Raw genomic sequence first — 20,261 nt, forward strand, 5'->3', positions numbered from 1 at the left:
AAAAATGTAAGGGTTAGACTGAAGAAGAGATTAATCCCATCAGGGTAATGCTGTTGTATTGGCGTTATATTGGATCAAAGATCTGATCCATCAACATGTGAAAAAATGCCTTCTGTTTCCAACATCTTTTCTGTTACGTAATTGGCAAAGCCAGAGACGTGTAGTACGAATAAGAAACGTATTTTGATAAAGATATATCTTTTCATACGTTACCTAGGGTTATGTTATTATAACAATTTCAGCAGAATTAGTTGCACGATCGCCCGTGTAATTGGTATTATGCTAATATATGTTTGTTAAAAATACGCAGGTCGATGTGTTGATTGTTGAAACTACTGTTTATGTAAACTCCGCCAAACATCTTATTATATAAAGCACAAAATGTCTGTTGTCTGATTACCACTAGATCGCTGGGCCAATCTCAACCGAACTTTGTAGGATGATAGATTGGAACAAGAGGCATGTTATTGGGCTTCATCACCTTCTGCAACTTCATTGTTGCTGTTATTGAGCGTTTTTTAGTTTGATGCAAGTTTACTGCATTCTGTAATACAACGTACATTGTGGCAGAGGACACACAAACGTCTTGTATACCTCATCGAGTGCGCTAGCACTCTCTATGGGGGAATTCAGTGAAAAAAATGGACGCCATTATTGCAATAATACATAAACTCAGCTGAAAGTTTCTGCTCCAACAGCCACCATAAAACTTATACGAAGAGCTGTTTCTTGAGCTATACTCCCTTCCCACTTTGACCCATGACGTTTCAACTTTGGCTTATAAGAAACTTCTGCGACCAATGACTGTCAATTAATTTTTAGGTGAAACACCATGGAATGACATTAAAAACTAGGTATTGAAAGCGGGTAACAGAAAACACCCCTACCACTGTTACTTTGGCAAGTACTTCTTCCTGCAAAGTCATCTTGACAATTGTTCAGTGTATATCATGCTTAAATTATATACATATGGAGTTCTTAAAGCCTATACAAAATTGTTGGTGAGCAGTTATGAATACCGTAATGTTATAAATAAATTGTGTGAATGTTAGGATTTGTGCGTTATTTATCACGCTATCCATTCCCACTTTTTAAAGTTTGAAACGTGGATAAAGGACGCGTACCCTCAGCTTGCAATATAAATAGATACCTTGTATCACACAAAACTTGTGCTAAAATTATTTGAAACTCACAGTTTCAAGTAACATCAGGCGACCTCTTTCGATACTAAAAACTACCACCCATTGGAGCTAAATATGTTTATATAATAGTAGGATGGGAGAATTGATCATCTAATTATTTTGAATTTATAAGCTATTTTCCCAGGAAAGGATTTCGAAGACTGTCAAGGTTTACAGTTAACTTGAGCACTTAATGTCAACTATCCTACGTCGGGTCGCGGGTGGCATGATGGTCAGCATGCTTGGGTGTATATCTGAAAATACAAGGTTCGAACCGCTGCTTGTCAATATAATTGTTCCGAACCTTCAGCTCTGGAGACGTTATGACGGCATATCCCATTACTCCATTCAAGAGCGGCTTCTTACTGGCCTCCCTCAGTTTTAATTAGGGGTGGCTCTGTACGAGTCCCAAGTGACCGTTTAGCCCACGTGTCGCATAAATTGTCGTTGAAAAAATCCTCCACCTTCATATGTAATTTTAATTACAGACAACGGGTTTTCCTATTCTTTATACAGAGAAATTCAAGAATAAAAACAAATTGAGATTTGATTTTCATGTAAAACGTCTCCAAATATAAGTTGATGTACAAGAAACTTGCATTGTAGTTGTTTAATTTATGGTATTCTAAGATGCACTGAGTAATCAGGTACATTTCGCAGAATAACCAGAAGGTCGACATAAAATGTTTTCAGGAGTAAATCTGTATTCTCTGATTTTGAATATAATTGTGAAAGAAAGTGGCTGGATGCTGTGTAACAAATGTGGCTATTTAGTTTTTCATCGAACAGTCGAAAACAACGAGTTTTACAGAAGACTGTGCTTTTACTGAGAGTTTGAAAGCTCTTAGAATTATCTGCCGGAAGTGTGTAGAACTGCTCAGAACTGATAACAGTGATTCATTATTTACTCGGAATATGTAATAGTAATCTTTCCCAGAGCTTGTGCACTACCACGTCATTGTTGGTCATTCCCATTGAAAAAGAATGGAGGTCGTATCATCAAGAAACACGTGACTCAGTGGCAAAAATTAGTGTATACTTTCACATTGTATTGTCTTTCGAGCACATGGTATACCTAGGTGAATCACCCTCTTCATTGGGTAACTGGTATGAGAGGAAATTAGAATACTTCGTCTAACGGTCTGTATTAAAATCACATAACATATGTACGAAAAAGTTTGAAAATATTCAAGTTAAAGGAATGGATAAAAACTTTGTTACAAAGTAATTTTGTAATTTTTTTGCTTTAAAGTTGTCGACAGTCGATTTTTAATGGACATTGTAAATGGTTGAATTTTCTCTATGGTAAAAATTTTAATAAATGTTATTCACGTTGAATACGCCAGAAATCTGTTACGTAACAGAGCAGGGTGACTTTTTATTTGGGTTGCGTGAGTGCTGGTTATAACTGGGAGCTTGCACTTTACCAAGTCCTCACATTACGGGGTTTGGAGATAAATAGATTAGGAATTTCAAGTCATTGCCGTATAACTCCACTTCCTCTTTTTTTGATGGTCTGCTAAATAGTATTTGCTTCAACTAATACTTTGTTATCTGACATGACAGGCTTACGTCTTTCAGGCTAAACATTGGTATTCGTCATGAAACTTAAGACGAGTTTGTAATGACAATGAACAGTAAAGTTCTGTGATTTTATGGTTTCAACGTGATAAACTTATCAGATAAAATTAATTTATTTTCGTGACAGTAACACTTGTTTTAAAATAAACTGTTTAAACTTAGAATTGGATAATTTTTATACTGTCAACGAGTTCTCGACGAACAGAAAACTTAGTTCGAGTGAGATCTGAACGTATTATTTCAGTAACTGAATCAGGTCTGAGGTCCAAAAACAATTATACTAGTGTCACGTATTTCTCGCCTTGGTAAATCCTAGATAGTACGCAGTAAAATTTTTGGTCTTCAAAATTGGTTTATTTTGCACACTGATGTCGAAGGTGCTCCGCATGTGATTGTATAAAGTTCTCTTGTAAGGATGAGGGTGTGTGCACGTTTTGTGCTTCTTATTTGTATGTGTAAAAACGAATTAGCTTCGATAAGTTATATCAAATGGTAATCATGATATGCCTTTTCGTTAGGTCAAAACATCGGTTGTTAATTGTACTTCGATATACTGAATGTGCTGAAACATTTTAGACGAAACAGCATAAAATTGTTTATCCGCTCTTTACAACCTAGATTCGTTAGAAATAACTAACCCTAGCAGGTTGGTTTGAATCTCTCGTGGTAATTTTTTTTCGCTTTGATTAAGCTGTTGAACCTCTAAGTTTTAAGTATTGATCAAATTCGCTCCTTGATGTTAGTTTTTATAATTTATTTTTGGTACATAATAATGCTAAAATAATTCAGACGGGAGCCTGAAATATTAGGGCTAACATATCTGAACTAGCAGGAGTAAAGTACTGAATCGAGTTATATAACTTTTTCTCATTTCCATAGTTTATAATTTGAGTACTACACGTGAACTTTGGCCTTTGGAAAAATAGATGCAAAATAATGAGTCAAATATGTATTTTAAGAATCTCAAAATCAATGAAAGTATACGGTTCAGGGGATCGCAGAATTTTCCATTATAAAAACTCCGACCTTTGTTTATATTCACTGTTAAATTGTATTTTTCATTTTCTTATATGGTGGAAAGGAATTTAGATTAACTTACAGTTTCTGGGATTATTTTAGAAACTTTAGTGCGTGATTGCTAGATTACTTAATAAACAAAATGTGAATACGCGTATGAAAACAAACTGATCGACGCTGAGAGGTAGTGCAATTTGCTTTTAAGTGATTTGATAGTAAAGTTGCTTTGAAAGCAGAGAAAACTTTAGCTCTAAATGTTGCTACATATTACACAGTAGTAAATAATTTAAAATGGTGCACCAACTATGTTTGAATGTATAACAACTATTTAAGAAAACGCTATGTATTATATTTCCAAAGCTATCTCGGAAGTTAAACAAAGATAGTTGGTGCCCTAAGGGCATCCTGCTTCTTGTTCGTCTCCCCCATACGTTTTACAATAAATGTGTGGAAGTATCGATTATTCAGTTGGCGCCAGAGAATTTCTGCCCTCAGCCGTCTGACTGATAAACATTTATTACACTACACACAAATCTGAAGTAACATTTTTCATAATCAAACAGTCCTACTTTTCCTAAGTAGATATTTATTCGCCTTACTTGAGAACAGTTGTAGATGTGTTTATGTATCATTGATGTAAAGAGCAATAAAAGAAAAAAAAATTACAATCAGAACTCTCAACTTGTGTTTTTTTTTTTTTTTGAAGAGCAGTGTTTTGTGATTGGTCTTCTCTTGAAGTGGGCGTGGTTTCAATAATCACACATGTGAGGCTACTTTTTGGTTATTGTACGTTGATATGAATGTCAAGAAGTCGAAACAGCTACTTGGCTTAATATGGTTGGACTCATTATTCAATAGGGAAATCCTTAAAACTATAATCACAGTATTTAAAATTTATTGATTTTTGATTTCACACAAAATAGAAATATGAAGGTAAAAGTTAAGCACTCACTAAAATAAAACAGCAGTGGATATAACATTATAACACTTGATTATTAAATGTGAAAGCATAACCAAAAGACGTGTGTGTGTGTGCATACTTACAGTTTGTGGTTAATACCTTTCGAATTTATTTGTTTCAAAATGTTCTTAAATTTTCAGTATGTTTTCAATATGATAGTATTGGTTAAAATTCAAAAACTATTTTGATCTACAGGCTGTATTGCATTTTCAGATTAACTGATATTCTTCGTCAATCCACGTGATTATTTTAACGTTTATTCTCTAAATATCACTGAACAAGGTTGGTAAACAGTTTCTGAAAATATGGTAAACCAATCCGACGAGTTTTAGTCCATCTGTTATATTGAACGTTTACCAAATTAATTTAATTTTCATTAGACGTGAAATACGAAACAATGAAATACTTTTTCACCCTAAAGGAATTATTTTATCTACGAATTTTAAGTTTTTTTTTTTTCTCTGAATGATTAAAAACAAAGTGCTATCAGTAATTTGTAAGTAAAAAAAAAAAGGAAAATAAGAACTTGTGTGCAATTATTAGAAACACGTAAGACTGGCCTGTTTAATTAAATGTTTCATTTTATATTCAGGAGCTTATCTTAGTTTTAGTTTTTCTTGCTAATCAAGTGAAAAGGTATACAAGGAAATATTGTTTTGTAATTAAGCAAATTGCAAGAGCGATTTGTCTGCTGTATTACTTGCTTGATTAAGTGCAGTACACTGGTATTCGTTTGTTTTTAGTTCCTTATGAGCTTTTAAGTATATTCTAGTTTGCATATAAATAGGAACAAGTGTTAGTGTCTGATGTTTTAATCAACGTAGACATGCAAATTGGCATCTTAAGCTCGGGATACTTTCCATTGTTACTTAATTGTGAAATGCGTAGCAAGAAGTAAAAAAACAAGTTTGGAAGGTTGAGTTTTTTTATACGTTACCCGATAGTTTAATTTCGGTGTCAGTTGAGGGTTGTATGCTCCTGATACGTCCACGTTTTGCTTTTTAAGTATATAATTTTTTTTCAATTGATGAAACTGCTTGAATAGGGCCACTTGATTTTGCCTTTAATAAAAGTCGAAACCTGTATTTCCTCGTGTTTTATATAAATGTCCTCAGTTCGAACGTTATTCGTGGTATTTAGCTTGCTTCCACTTCAATAGAGCACAATTAAACACACTCATTGCATGGGCACTGCCACGTGAACTTGGAATTGTTTTGTTCCACCACGGAAGTTTTCCAACATAATATATCAGATAAGTAATATTAATACACGTCTTTTGTTTTTTTATTGAGTATTTGGAAATAACTTAGCAGCATGAGAACTATATTTGTCAGTCGGGTTACCGAAATAATTAACATCTCTCAAATGTGAAGTGACGTATTTTTTATTGAAGTTTGCTCCAAAGTTATATTCATGATAAAACATTCTTGAATCACCACACATTAAAATGTTCAGCGCTTTATAATGCCTGACGATGAATTTTGTCAGGTATCGTGAGGACTGTAGATATAGCTCTGTGTAGTGTGTGAGTGAGGACTGTAGATACAGCTCTGAATAGTGTGGAAGGGAACAAAATGGCGTGGGAAAGTTTATTTATTTACTCGATGTCAGAAAAGCAAAATTAAAAATCATTATTTTATATGTTGTAATTTGAGGACGTTTTATACAGATGCGTATGTTTACAAAGAGAATATATGCATGCTTCTGCCGTTATTTCATAGGGTGAACGACGGAACATTTCAGAGGTGGTTTGCGACTTGTTTTTTAACTTGCTGCCAATTTGCGCCCTAGATGATAGTTGCAGCTTGTGTTTGCTGTTCATCTTCTACAATTATAAACTTGCTGATTGCAGACAGATCACATTCATTAAGCTCTTAACCTTATAATTCTGCGTGGTAAACATTAATTCTAAGATTGAATGTCGTTATATCTTGTTTGTTTTATATCAGAAACGACTTTAAGATAATTTTTTTTATTTAAATAAACAATTTAAGTACTCAAAGTGCGAACTCACCTCCTTTTAAGAACACGCACTTTTTAATGGTTCCTTTTCTTACATCTGCTTGACTGTACGATTAATTATTTTCGTTAAAAATGTTATTTACTGTATATGTGTAAAACTGAAAAGCTAACAAAGATCCTTGTTATTAGCTGTCTTCGTACTGGAATTATGTTAGCATGAACTCTCTTCAAGCGAAAGTGAATAGGGATGATACATTGAAACTAGACTAATAGATTTGCATATGTATTGAAAACTGTGTAATCGCCTAAGGCTGCGTCATGTGATTTTCTTCTTTCAGTAACACAATCCCTTTGATTTCTCGTCATCGTGGTGACGAACCTCAACTCGTTAATCTTGCAGATGGAGATTTTCTCCAGGCATGTTTTTAGATTTTTTTTTTTCCCCAAAGTATTGATTTATGAGTACAAATGAAGTGAAATCATGTCGTATTTTGTATCTAGCTTTATTACAGCTATATATGGCTGTGTTATTGAGTATATGTGTAAAATGCCTGAGAAACAGGTATTTTTAGTTTAAGTGTTAATAAAAAACAAAACAAAAAAAAACACACACTTCCAAATCTAGGATAGTGATAGCTATGTGAAAGATACCCACTGTAATTACTAACAAATTTCTCAGTGTCATTCATAAGTGTATTAATTTTTATATTCTAGTATATTAACACAAATCAAATGTGGTGGTACAGTTGAGAATTAACTAGACATTTTGATGAAGTAAGGTCATGCAGTATGACAGTTGTGAAAATTGTCCCTTGGGGGGGAGGGGAGTAATGATGGAGGAATGTAACACCTAAAGTGTCATATGCCAGTTTTATGTATTTTTAAATGAAATAAAATATTTATAACTTAGTTATTTTGGTTGGTGTATTTTTAACAGTGTAAACAGTCAAAATCACTAGGGATATATTTCAGTTCAATATGCAAACTTGGTAGACAATCTAAAAGTAGTCTACATAAAAGTGTATATTTGAAATTCAGAATGTCATTGTTAATATATCAATGCATGCAAAATATATGTAAATGAAAAGAGACCAGGTTCTTATTCAGAGTTGTTTTTGTGTGTACATTTTGAGATCATATATTTAATACCATATATAAAAACAGGATGAACAATAGAATGAATGTTAATAATTTTGATAAACTAACTCAAACAAGTGCTCAGTTAGTATCCAAGGTAGCATATAATTGTAAATTACTTTTACAGTTCAGATTACTCACTGTTATTGCTAGTACATCTGTATACTAAAACATTATAATTGAGTGTATTCATTCAGTTCAGTGTAAGGTTTGAAAAGTAGATTTTTAAAGGAAAAACACATTCATATACTAATATAGGCCAGGCATATTTATACTTGTGGGTTGTAAAACACAGTAAGTTATTCTTAGCTGTGTCATGGTACCAGTACATCCTTATACATTATCTGATTTTGGATTTATACACATAAAAAAATCATGAGTGTGTCTGCTTTGTTTCAGTTTTATTAATGGGATGAACTAACTGTATAAAATTAACATCTTACAATCAAAACATTTGTCAGTAACTGTCTGAATTTTAAGATATATTTCTTACAACCAAAAATCATTATAATGAATTAAAATTATTTGTGATGAGTTAAATATGTTTTGAGATCATAAAATATGCAATTTAGAATATTAATACCACCATGCAAAATCTTCCTGGCTAAAGAAAAAAAAAATTATTTATTTCAGAGGAGCATAAAGTTGACAGATTTCCAGGGAATCAAACGCACAGTGACCATTTCAAGTTGTTGGAGAGGGATGGTAACTATCTTCTGGTGGGAGCAAAGTAAGTTCAATGTAACATTTTATGACATCAAACAGTATTTGTTGGGAAATGAGAAATTTGTTTACAAAATAAATCAGTATGAGAATGTTAAGAAGTAAAAGTAGTTGAGACAAATTTAAAGAATTTGTGAAAAATAAATTTATTTATTGTATCACATGGGCTTGCAAGATTTACAAATGAAAGAAAATTTTAAAAGACTAAATTATTCTTTTAAAAGGGATTTCCAAAGTCAGTTAAGTTTTCTGTTTAGATATGGTGGGTGCAAAGCAGCCTTTCTGAAACCGTAGTGTAATTTGATATGAAAGTATAAGCTTCAGTTTCCCAGCAAAAAGAAATAAATATATCACTTTAATGCTGTTCTAAGTACTTTTAATTTAAGTCTAATATGGTCATACCAAAGTATTTGTTTCCACAAGGGATTCAAAGATGTTTTAAACATGTAAGATTCTCATGTTTTTAAGTTTTATAGGTCTATTCTTCTATCTCAAGTATTGCTGTTGGTTTCAAGAAATAAAATTATCAATTGTTTACTGTACATTACCTGTACTTTTATCATTATTGATGAAAACCAAAAAACTTTATTTAAAATTTTGTGAAACAAAATATGGTTTGTATCAGTGTCATTAATTTTTCATGGGATTCATATGTGACACAACTTTTCATCAAACCTCATATGTGACACAACTTTTCATCAAACCTCATATGTGACACAACTTTTCATCAAACCTCACATTTTAAAAAAAATTTTTGATTAAATATAGCTCTAATTTTGTATTGTAGTTACATATACTGAATTTCTTGCTTTACATTGCTGACCTGTATTTTTGGTTGTTTTCAACTTTCTTGCTTTTTCCTCTTGTTTATTGATAGTCATTTAATAAAGTATGTTTACAGTATGCAGTTAAACCAATTGGTTATCTTGAATTTATATTATACATTTAATTTTATTCATCATCAGAAACTTCTTTGTTCTCAGATGAGTAATATAAGGACAGAAACCATAATGCCCTTCATTGATTAATGGCATTTTCCTACATTATTATTTCCTCTTTACAACAAAGGGGACATTTAGGCATAGATGATGCAATATTACAAAGTTCCTTAATCATTTGCTAGAACTTGAAGTCAATCAAAGTTACTATGATAGATTGTTTCATAATAAATGTTTGTCTCTGTCTTTAGAAACATCGTATATAACATCAGCTTAGCAACCTTACAAGAAAAAAAGGTAAGACACATTTTAAGATTCCTTTCACAAAAAAAGTTAAATGTAGGACTGCAGTTAACTAACTAGATTAGCAGTAAGACGTGTAGAAATTAGTTCTGAAGTTTGGTAGTTATGCCGAAATGTATTAGAAAATGTGAAAAATTAATCATCTTTTCATTAGCATAAGATTCTAGTGTATTACAATTAAGTTAGTTGAACATAGACATAGTTAATCTTTTTTAGGAAGTTCTTAAAAATATTAATGAAACTGTAGAGTGCCTTTAACATGGTGTGATTATCACACTATCTTCGTATATCGTTTCCAAGAAAATAAAGTTCTTAAACTGGGCTATAAATATTTAAACTATAAATATGTTTAATAAACTATTCTTGGTTGGATATCATGTTTAGTGACATTTTTCAGGAACCATATGTTTATAAAAAGTTTAAATATGGCAAAAACTGTGTTCAAATATCAACAAATGTTCCTAAGTATTAAGAATATACTTATTATAATTGAATTAAATGACATACTTTAACAGCATAAAAAAAAGTTATAGCATTTTATGTAATGGCTCAAAGCATTCAGTACTTCCATACAGTAGGTGATGGCTTTCCTCATAAAAATAATTAAAGTGAGTTTTATATAATGCTGTAGGCATAAAAATATTAAATCTTTTGGGGATAACAAATGGGGGTTTCAGTTACAGTAATTTTGCGTGATTTGTAAAGAAAGCACTTATGTTTATTGGCTGAAAGGTTTATGATTGTTTAATGACTTTTTGTTCAGAATTTGTGAATCATGAATTCTTGTGAAATTATTTCAATTGCTATCATCTTTTATAGGCCACATCATTTCAAAATAACAAAAAAATCAAGTGTAATATAGATATACAGATACATTGAATTATTAACTTTATTCATAGAATGGGTATTGCATCTGTTGGAGCTAGTCTTAAAATATTTTAAAAGTTTGAATCTGATGGATTTTGTGAAATATTAAATTTGTGATCTACGTTTCTTTACGGGATTAACTAGGAGCACATTAATGTATATGTTGGTCTTACTAAACAGAAATAAAATAACACTTTTCTGTATTTGTGTTTTATTCACTTATCTTTTAATGGAATGACAAGAGCACAGTTGAAATCTACATCTCTTTAGTAGTATAGCTCAAATGAGCTTGTGTTGAAATCCAGCATGTGGATAGACACTCTTGGATTTAAATACAGGTGCTATCTGGTGGTCATAAATAACTATTTTTTACAGCTGTTAAATTTTATCTTTGAAATTATTTTGCACTTACTCTACTTATGAGAAGTATTGTGTAATGGGTTTCAGGAAATCATTCATTCATTCGCTTTTTTGTGTGATTTGTTATGAATTGTAATCCTAATTCCATAACAATGCTGTGTGCAATGCATTGCAGTTCCATACATGTTCATATATTGTACTTATCCAAGAGAGCAGTACTTTATCCACTGGGCAGCTATGAGACAGAGTAATAATAACAAGGGTAGTGCATTGACCTACACTGAAAAAATCATGCTTTTGTTAGTTAGCACAATTTAGTATAGCATAAGCTAGTTGAACAGCAACATTAATTTGTAATATTTTAAATAGTATATTTAATTTTGTGCAGTTGATGTTTGTACGGCACTGTGTATATGTGGGCATATGTGCATTTAATGAATGAGTTTGTATTCTTCTCAATTCTTGCTCATATTTGGCATTTGCATCTAAAAGAACAAATACCATCAGTATTGAAACGTTTGAATCGTATATGACAGTTGGGGCACTATAGTTTGCATAATCCTTTAATTTATCCCACAGCTGTTTCTGGAAATGTGTGTGTTAATAAACATTCTTTTTCAGATTCAATTTTACCTGTACATAAATAAGTTTTGTATAATTTACATGGCACCTTCCCACTCTGAGTTATTTCATAATTAGCTAGATAATAGAATCCTTGTTTGAATATATTTAATAACTGAAAGAAATTATCTTAATTGATGTTGTTGCTTCCATGCCACTTTCATACTGATAAAACAGTAAACTTACAATTCCATTAATATTATTTTATCAGACTGTGTTCAGTGGTAATGGTTTTCAAAACCATTACTAACAAATGAAATAAGCTAGAGCTAATTTTCAGTGTTATCAGTTTAATGAGTTTCCTTTTATAAATTCCTACAAATAATGTAATGGATAGGAAAAATTATTAGAAGTTTGTATAGAGTAAAAAATACTTATATTAAGTGTAGTGATAGATATCTCAAACATTCTTGTGCTCACTTGAGTTTAAGGAATTTGAATGCTAGTTATGAATTTTAAAAATTTTTGGGTTATAAGTGTAAATCTTGGGTATTTAAGTTAAATATTAAATGTTGGGATTATTTATTATTAAAAGTAGTTGTATCATATGTTTTATACACATATCTGAAATCTATGATTATGATCTGAAAGCAGATGGCCAATACAGAAATAGAAGAAATGGATTCCATTTTATAGTCTATGGACAGAACAGACTTATCAGTGCTGCAAAAATTAATTTTTAAAAAGGTTTTGCTGACCTTCCATTCTGTTTATTCAAATAAAATCTAACTGATTTTTCCAATGAAATGTAATTTTTTAAAGAAAAGTTTACTAAAAACATCTTAATTTCTTAAAGGTCATTAGCCTAGAATTGTTGCCTCATTTATAATGTACTACATGGTAGAAACAAAAACAAGGGATAATTTTTATTGCAATATTGATGTGGTATGTTTGTTTTCTTTAATTAAAGCAAGTTTATATTAAATGAAGTACACAGTTTTAGAAAATGAAAACATCAACTTCTGATAAAAACAAGCCATGTAAATAGGTGAGAACTAAAATCAACCTCGTAATGAAAGTATATAAATATATGCACTCTTCTTACTTCTAGAATTTGCTAAGAATGCATTGTTTCAACATTTGAATTCCCTAACTATTAGCAGTATTATTGGCCATATTTCCAAAAAATGTATCGTGAAGCTTAGCTAACTTATAAGGTTCAGGTTAATTCTAAATTCATATAATAAGCTAACAATGCAATCTAATCTTTATTATAAACATCAAGTGATAAAAAGAAACTCCAAAGTATTACAAAATAGATATATTAAACATTCTAAACAATACACTTAATGAAAATTAACATTAAAGATAGAATGGAGCACTTAATGTTTTTTCTTATGGAAGATTAGCTGTTAGAATTATAGTATTTTTTTACCCAACTTTATTTTTGTAAATTTTTGTTGTTTGCTCCCCTTAGTAATTTTGAAGTGTATTCTGACATAACTCATATATGGTATGTCAGTATTCTGAGGTTTAAATTAGGCACAAAAACTTTTCCATACAAAGAGTGTATGTTTTTTACAAGGCACTTTGTTTCTTAGTTTGAATGCAGTGTGCTATCAAAAGTAGTTGCACTTTGTGACAAATGTGTTCATTTTCGTTCCTTCTGTGTTTTAGCGGCTTGAGTGGTACTCATCTGATGAGGATATCCATACGTGCAGAGTGAAAGGAAAGTCAGAGGTACAAATCAAGTTTTAATGTCAATTTTAAAGAAAGCCTCAAAGATGGAAAAAAGTAAAATTCTTATCTTAGCAAAGTAATAAAGAGAAGTCTCTGGCAGGAAAGAACTTGAAAGATTATTTTAATATAACTATAAAGGAAATTGGATGTAATAACCATACAAATGGAACATTATTTTTACAGAAAAGTAAAATAAGATCATCCTGAGATATATAATGGATACAATTTGTAGGCTAGTTTTAACATCAGGAATTCTCAATACTGATTTTAAACCAATGTTTCTTTTAGCCTTTAATATAGTACTTATATTTTAGGAATTGTAGTTTAGTGCTTACTAAATAAAGCAAATTTGTGTTTCAATCTTCATTTTTCTTTTTCTTTACTGCATTTCATATAGGGTTGTAGCTATATTACAATAAATCTCAATTATACAATTCCAGGAGGAATGTCAAAATTACATTAGAGTTCTTGCCTTGAAGTCCAATAATGTGCTTTTTGTATGTGGGACAAATGCATACAAACCAGTTTGTCGAGATTACAATCAAACAGTAAGTGTTTTTTTTAATTTTTTAATAGAAAGATATTTTTCCAAAAGCAGTGTCATATTGTTTTGGGATTTGATTTTGAAAAATTCACTGCTTAAGGTATTAGTAACAGTGACAAAAAATGTAGCCTATCAAGAAACAATTATAATAATAATTTTTCTGGATGGACATTTGAAAATAACTTTAATGCATCAGCTGAGTCTTGCAATAATATACTACACTATTATCACTGCCATGTTCAGGCTAAATGATATTTTCTGTCATCAAACAAAATTTTGGTACACTGTTTATTTGTACACTTATTCATTTTTTACCTCTGAGAAAAAAGTAAAACTTGTTCCATTTTTTAAGTTTTCAAGACACTAAAGGCATTATGTGAAACCACTATTTCACAATTTTACATTTTCATTTTGTAAAAGTTTTTTTTTTTAATATTATATCTTGGCAAATTGCTGAGGAATGCATGTACTGTTGATGTTTTCATGATGCCATTAGTAGTACTCTAATAATGTAGTAGGTATGGTGTCTCTCGTTAACCAAAGAAAAACAACTTCAAGTAAACTGTAGAATGTTGTTTTTAATACTTTTTGTTTTGAAAGAAGTGGTTTTGTGAAAATCTTTTTTAAAGTTAGGTGCATACTTCTAATCTAGTGAACTTGCCTCTTTTTTTGCCTAGTGTTATAATTGCCACTAGCTACTAAAATATGTTAAGGTCAAGATACTGAGTTATTCCACACTGTTTAGTAGATGACAAATCATTAATATCTTTTTCTAAACTTCTTGAAAACCTACAATGTATATAATGAAAGTTTTATCTTCTGAGATTTGTAAGGAATTTTTGTTTTAACTTGAAGCAAATAATTATTGAAATAAAAAAGGTACAAAGTTCCCAACTGAGTGGTTAAACTTTTAATTGTTCAATATAAATGTTGAATGATGACCAGCATATAAAGGTAAGGTTTGTCGTAGCACAAGATCACCAGTACTAATTATTATCATGTTTTGTAACCTTTGTAACCATGCATTATAATAGCCAATTAGGTTTTATCATATGTGTTGGCATTTGTTTTGATGTTGTCATTAGGATAGTCTTGAGAGGACTATGTGATAAGAGAGCCAGGATTTGAAGTGGGCATTTTTTCAGAAATGCGAATGTACTATCCATTCATCTTGGGGCAAAAAGACCTAATTAGAAATAAGTAACAAAAAACTTATTCTTTAGATTGTAGTATAAAACATAACTGGCACTAGTGTTCGTATGCTAACCATGACATCGAGTGATATTCAATCGCAAAGAACCTTGCCAGAAATATATTAACAATTACTTTTTCCATTGGATCATTTTAACAACTTAGCAACAAGTTTGGAAAGATAGAGAGAATAAAAGTATTAGTTTTCATATTGTAAAGAAAGAAAAAACCAAAAATGAATTTTGGTTAAGAAAAAATTAAAGTATTTTTGTAATTAAGCATTTCTTTCTTGAAAGTATAGTTCTTGTTTGTATATTAAACAAAATTAAACATTTTCATTTGTCCCTTTTTGGAATATAGTTACAGGTAGCAGATATAGTGAGTGCTAAACATAATTGCTAGTTCTTGTTAAACATTTGATGGGTTGAAGCTAAATGTATTGTTAAACCTTTAATTTAGCTTGAGAACAGGTCTGGATTTTGTTTTCAAATTTAAAGTACCTATGTATTACAGTTTATGACTATAGAATATTAAAACAGTTTTTAAAATATTCTTAAGGAGAATGAGTACAAATATGGAGAGGACCAGACAGGAGAGGGACTATGCCCATATGACCCAAACCACAACAGTACAGCAGTTTTTGCAGGTATAATAATTTTTTTGTTGCTAATTTTGTTTTAATTATATTCATTATTTTTAGTCACTGAAAAGGTGATTAAACAAATAAGAGGTTTCTTTTGTTTCAGGCTTTTATTGTAATTTCGTACATATCTAATTTGTGGGTTTCAGTTTTGTCATCATTCAGTTTGGTAATCAAAAAAAGTCAAAAACTACCATTATGAAAGGAGTAACTGGTCATATTCAGACTAGAAAAGACTTAATATAGGTTTTTCAAAGTGTTTTTGGCAAATATGCAATTATGGAGTATTGATATTTTTGCTGTTTTTGAAATATATTTATCATTTTATGAACTTAAGAAATTGTTAGCTCAGCTAAACACAGGCCTACTGCTAATATGTATGACTGGATGGCTAAATGAAATGTTACACATTTAACATGTTGTGTTATTTAAATGGTGATTTTTAGTATTATTTATGCTAAACCAGTGCTAATAAAGCAATGGTTTCATTTGTTGGAGTACAAGAAAAATTCTTTTGTGGATATTTATTGCAGAAAGAACTCAAAATTAGCTTCAAAAATTGGATTAAGTTCTCATTAAAAACAACAGTTTACTTACGTTTTCTAAAGTTTGTGTGTAATGTAAAAGTGTTATGTAATGATATAAAAAACCAAACACTTAAAGTAGTTTTCAAGTATTCATTATGGACATTTAAAAAAAAATTGTTTTTGCCATTTTATTTTGGTGAAAAGTAAACTTATAACTAAATGTTCTAGTTCAATTATTTATTTTAGGGATTAGAGCTGGGGAGTTTGTGGAATTTGCTTCTCAAATAATCAGTGTCGTTAACTTGTGTTAAACTAATCAGTTATTACTTCTGCTACTGAAGGTTAGAGATTGTTTTAACATTGTGTGTGCATGTAGTTTTGTGTGAGTGTTTATCAGCAGGATTTCTTAAATGCTTGAATGGATCTAGAAAAAGTTGGTATGCATTTGGATTATGACCAAACTTGGAAGGGATTAGTTTCTTTAGAGGATCAAAGTCACGAAGAAAAACAAACCTGTATGTTAGCATAGGGACTAATTTTTCACACTAGTTTTACTTTATAACTCCACCAAAAGTGATCAGATTTTGATGAAATCGGTGGATGTATGTAGAATATTATTCCTCATTACCTGGTGATTGTTGATAATGAACATTCAGACATATTTTTCATATTTTTGAATGGCTGAATGTTATTAACATTGTATGTTGGAGGTATGTGCTTTACTGAATGCCCCTACAGTTTTTATATGAGAATTGAGTAGCTGGAACAGTTGAGAGTAATAATAATTAGAAACACTAATTTCAATTAGTTGATTATTTTAATGACGTTAATCTACTTAATTTTAATTTTGATAAATTGATTATTGTACGTGACATTAATTGATGTACGCAATGATCATGGATAATTAATTACCTTGAATAATTAGGTTAAGCACACAACTCTATTAGAGATTTCATTATATTTTTTATGGAGTGAATTGTATAGTTTTAATGGAAGTCAGTTGCCGTACTTGAGTATAAGAAAATTGTTGCAACATAGATGTGTTATTGAGATGAATAGTGTGTTTTAGAGAATGTATGATGAAAGGTTATTTTCTATACTAGTATTCAAAGAAATGCTAGTAGGGCTAGCATTATGAACCATACGTTATTATTTTGAAAATATTTGCTAGAAAACAATTGGAAAAATTACAGGTTTTTGCCAGTCTTTGTTTTTAATATATGAAAATATAAAAGTAAGAGAATGATATGACCAACAACTTTTCATTTCTGTGTTAGAATTTGGAAGTTAACTAATAACTTGCTTTGTAAGAAAATATTTCAAAGCCTCTGTTACCTTTTGTAAGTTTATATAGCTTAATATAATATTGTCTTACATTATAGATATATTTTTTATTTTTACACATTTAGATTTGTTTGCTATAACTTTTCTCAAGGGCCATGTTCAAAGCTTTAAGCTTGTAAAATTCAGACATGTAATTTAGTTTTATATCAGAATTGAAAATAAATTAAAAAATATATTTAAACTGGCAAAATATTTTGAGAAAACCTGTACTTTACCAACCCTGTTTTTGCTTCCTGTGTTAGTAAAAGAAATTGATTGCTGTATCGTTTTTGTTTTTTTATATTCATACACTTTTTGGTGTTATAAAATTTTACAAATATTTACTATGCCTGGTTGTAAGGTTAAATATGAATTATATTTGTGGCATTGTATACAAGCTTGCATGGTTACTAGCAAGTTACAGATGCTTAAGCTGACATAAATGTTGAAAAAGTAAAATGAAATTGTTAAAGTGGTGTGAACAATCGTGATTGTGAAAATAACTGAGGAATACAAATTGAAACCCACAAGTTATATACATATTTTCTGTTAGACTGTATACAATGTAGTGTGAATATTTTGTTTGTGTCAATCAAGTCTTTTTCTAAAATGCAAAAGAATTTTTAAAGATCGTGCTTCTGTGTGCTATACATATAATAACTTTTGTTTCAAATTATATTTTTGAGGAAAAACAGAATATAGTGTTCATGTGTGGTATTTTTTAAATGAAAATTAAATATATAATTTCATTGTTTAATTGTAAATTTATGTATCTTCCAGCTGTAATATTCTGTTGATATATGTGTATATTTTTAATATATATATTTATAGGTATGGGTTAAATAATTTTTACTGTTGTATTTTTATGAACTAAATTCTTTTTTGCATAACATAATTTCTGTCATGCGATTTGTTTTAAATTTAAACAATTTTTAAGAAAATCTTTAAAGCTTTGAACATGGCCATATTTACAATAGATTTTTAGTGACTGGTTGCTTTATTTTGTTACTGCTTCTGGGAACAAGGACCTGTTAACCACAGGACAGGTAGTGTCAGACATTGTCAGCTTGTTACACAGTTAAAGGCACCTCTATGTTGAGTTGAAGTTGTAGCTCAACATCTGCATGTTGTGTTTTGGGAAATCACTTGGAGCATGGTTGTAGACTTGGACAGAAGTGTTTTATTGGTCTGTGTGGTAGCATGCTTCCATGGAGACTGTTTTCTACTGTGGTTTGTTTGTTTTGTCATGTTTCTTGGGCACACTTCTGCTGCACCATTGCACTCTTCTAACCATGCACACACACACACACACTTTCTCTCTCTCTCGTGTTCTACTTGTGATGATGACTTTTGCCTGTGGTTTGTGCTTGTCTTCGTCTGAGTGGTGATCTACTGAATAAATTGAAAGATATTGTATGCACTAACAAGTCTGTTTTTAAGAAATGAGACTGTTAATGTAGAATTCTCACACATAAGAAAATAAATCATTTATTTCTTCTTACATTGAAGTAGTTTTATTTCTTGAACAAATTTCTTTCATACTGACATAGTTGACAGTGTGAAAAATGAAGATATAGTCATATAATTTTAACTTGTATGACTAAGGTCTACAAACACAAGAATTAAGTGGTGTGAACATTTTTGACAGTAATTTCAGTAAAGTTGTTGTTTGACAAAATTATTTGGAGAATTTTAAATCTAACAGCTTGTGCTGCTGTGGAAGTTTCTAGGCTTAATTTTTACTGATACATATTACGATGTCTGTTCAAAAAATATGTGGACTGTTTGAATTGCGAGGCTCCAGTTGGTTTCAGGGGAATCCACTTGGTGTCGCTAGGTTCGCACAGATCAGCTGATTACGACGCCATTTCCCGATTGCAGATATCTTCATTTGTGTATTAGCTACGCGGTTTTAAGTGAAGTGCGATTTTTTCGTTTGGCGGATTTCAGAATGAATGACCTGAAGGAGCAACGACTTGCTGTGAAATTTTGTGTTAAACTTGGAAAATCTGCAACTGAAACTTTTGCTATGCTTAACACGGCTTACGGTGATGTTGCTATGAAGCGTACGGCATGTTTCAAGTTGCATGAACATTTTAAGGATGGTCGACAGTCCATTGAAGATGATGAGCGTCCTGGACGTCCTTCCACGTCAACTGATGACCCACACGTCGACAAAATCAACACCCTGGTGCGGGCAAATCGACTTCTGACTGTCAGGGAGCTTGCTGAAGAGTGTGGGATATCAGTTGGATCTTGTTACAAGATTTTGACCGAAAAATTGAAGATGCCCCGCGTTACTACGAAATTTGTGCCACGTCTGATGACGGATGAACAAACAGCCCATCGTGTCCAGGTTTGTCAGGAACTGCTTGATCGTTCAGAAGAAGATGAAAACTTCTTGTCAAGGATCATAACAGGTGATGAATCATGGGTTTATGGTTATGACATTGAAACGAAGGTCCAATCGTCCCAGTGGATGGGTGAAACATCCCCTAGACCCAAAAAAGCTCGCCAAGTTCGATCCAAGGTCAAGGTGATGCTGACAGTTTTCTTCAATGCTAAGGGTGTTGTTCATCACGAGTACCTCCCCGAAAGCTCCACAGTGAACCAGACTTATTACATTGAAGTTCTGAAACGTCTGAGGGACGCCATCCGTCACAAAAGGCCAGAAATGTGGAGGAGTGGTGACTGGTTTTTCCATC

At 31.3% G+C, this 20,261-nt stretch overlaps 1 protein-coding gene across 1 annotated transcript in view; it reads left to right on the forward strand.

Moving 5' to 3' along the window:
* LOC143238345 (semaphorin-1A-like) overlaps positions 1–20,261 on the forward strand; it is a 124,788-nt gene that overhangs the window by 56,077 nt on the left and 48,450 nt on the right. The window contains 6 exon segments of the mRNA XM_076478497.1: positions 8,473–8,569; positions 9,752–9,797; positions 13,269–13,331; positions 13,772–13,879; positions 15,625–15,712; positions 18,582–18,602. Coding sequence (XP_076334612.1) covers positions 8,473–8,569; positions 9,752–9,797; positions 13,269–13,331; positions 13,772–13,879; positions 15,625–15,712; positions 18,582–18,602 — 423 coding nt within the window.

Source organism: Tachypleus tridentatus, chromosome 13, assembly GCF_004210375.1.
Source record: "Tachypleus tridentatus isolate NWPU-2018 chromosome 13, ASM421037v1, whole genome shotgun sequence".
Lineage (NCBI taxonomy): Eukaryota > Metazoa > Arthropoda > Merostomata > Xiphosura > Limulidae > Tachypleus > Tachypleus tridentatus.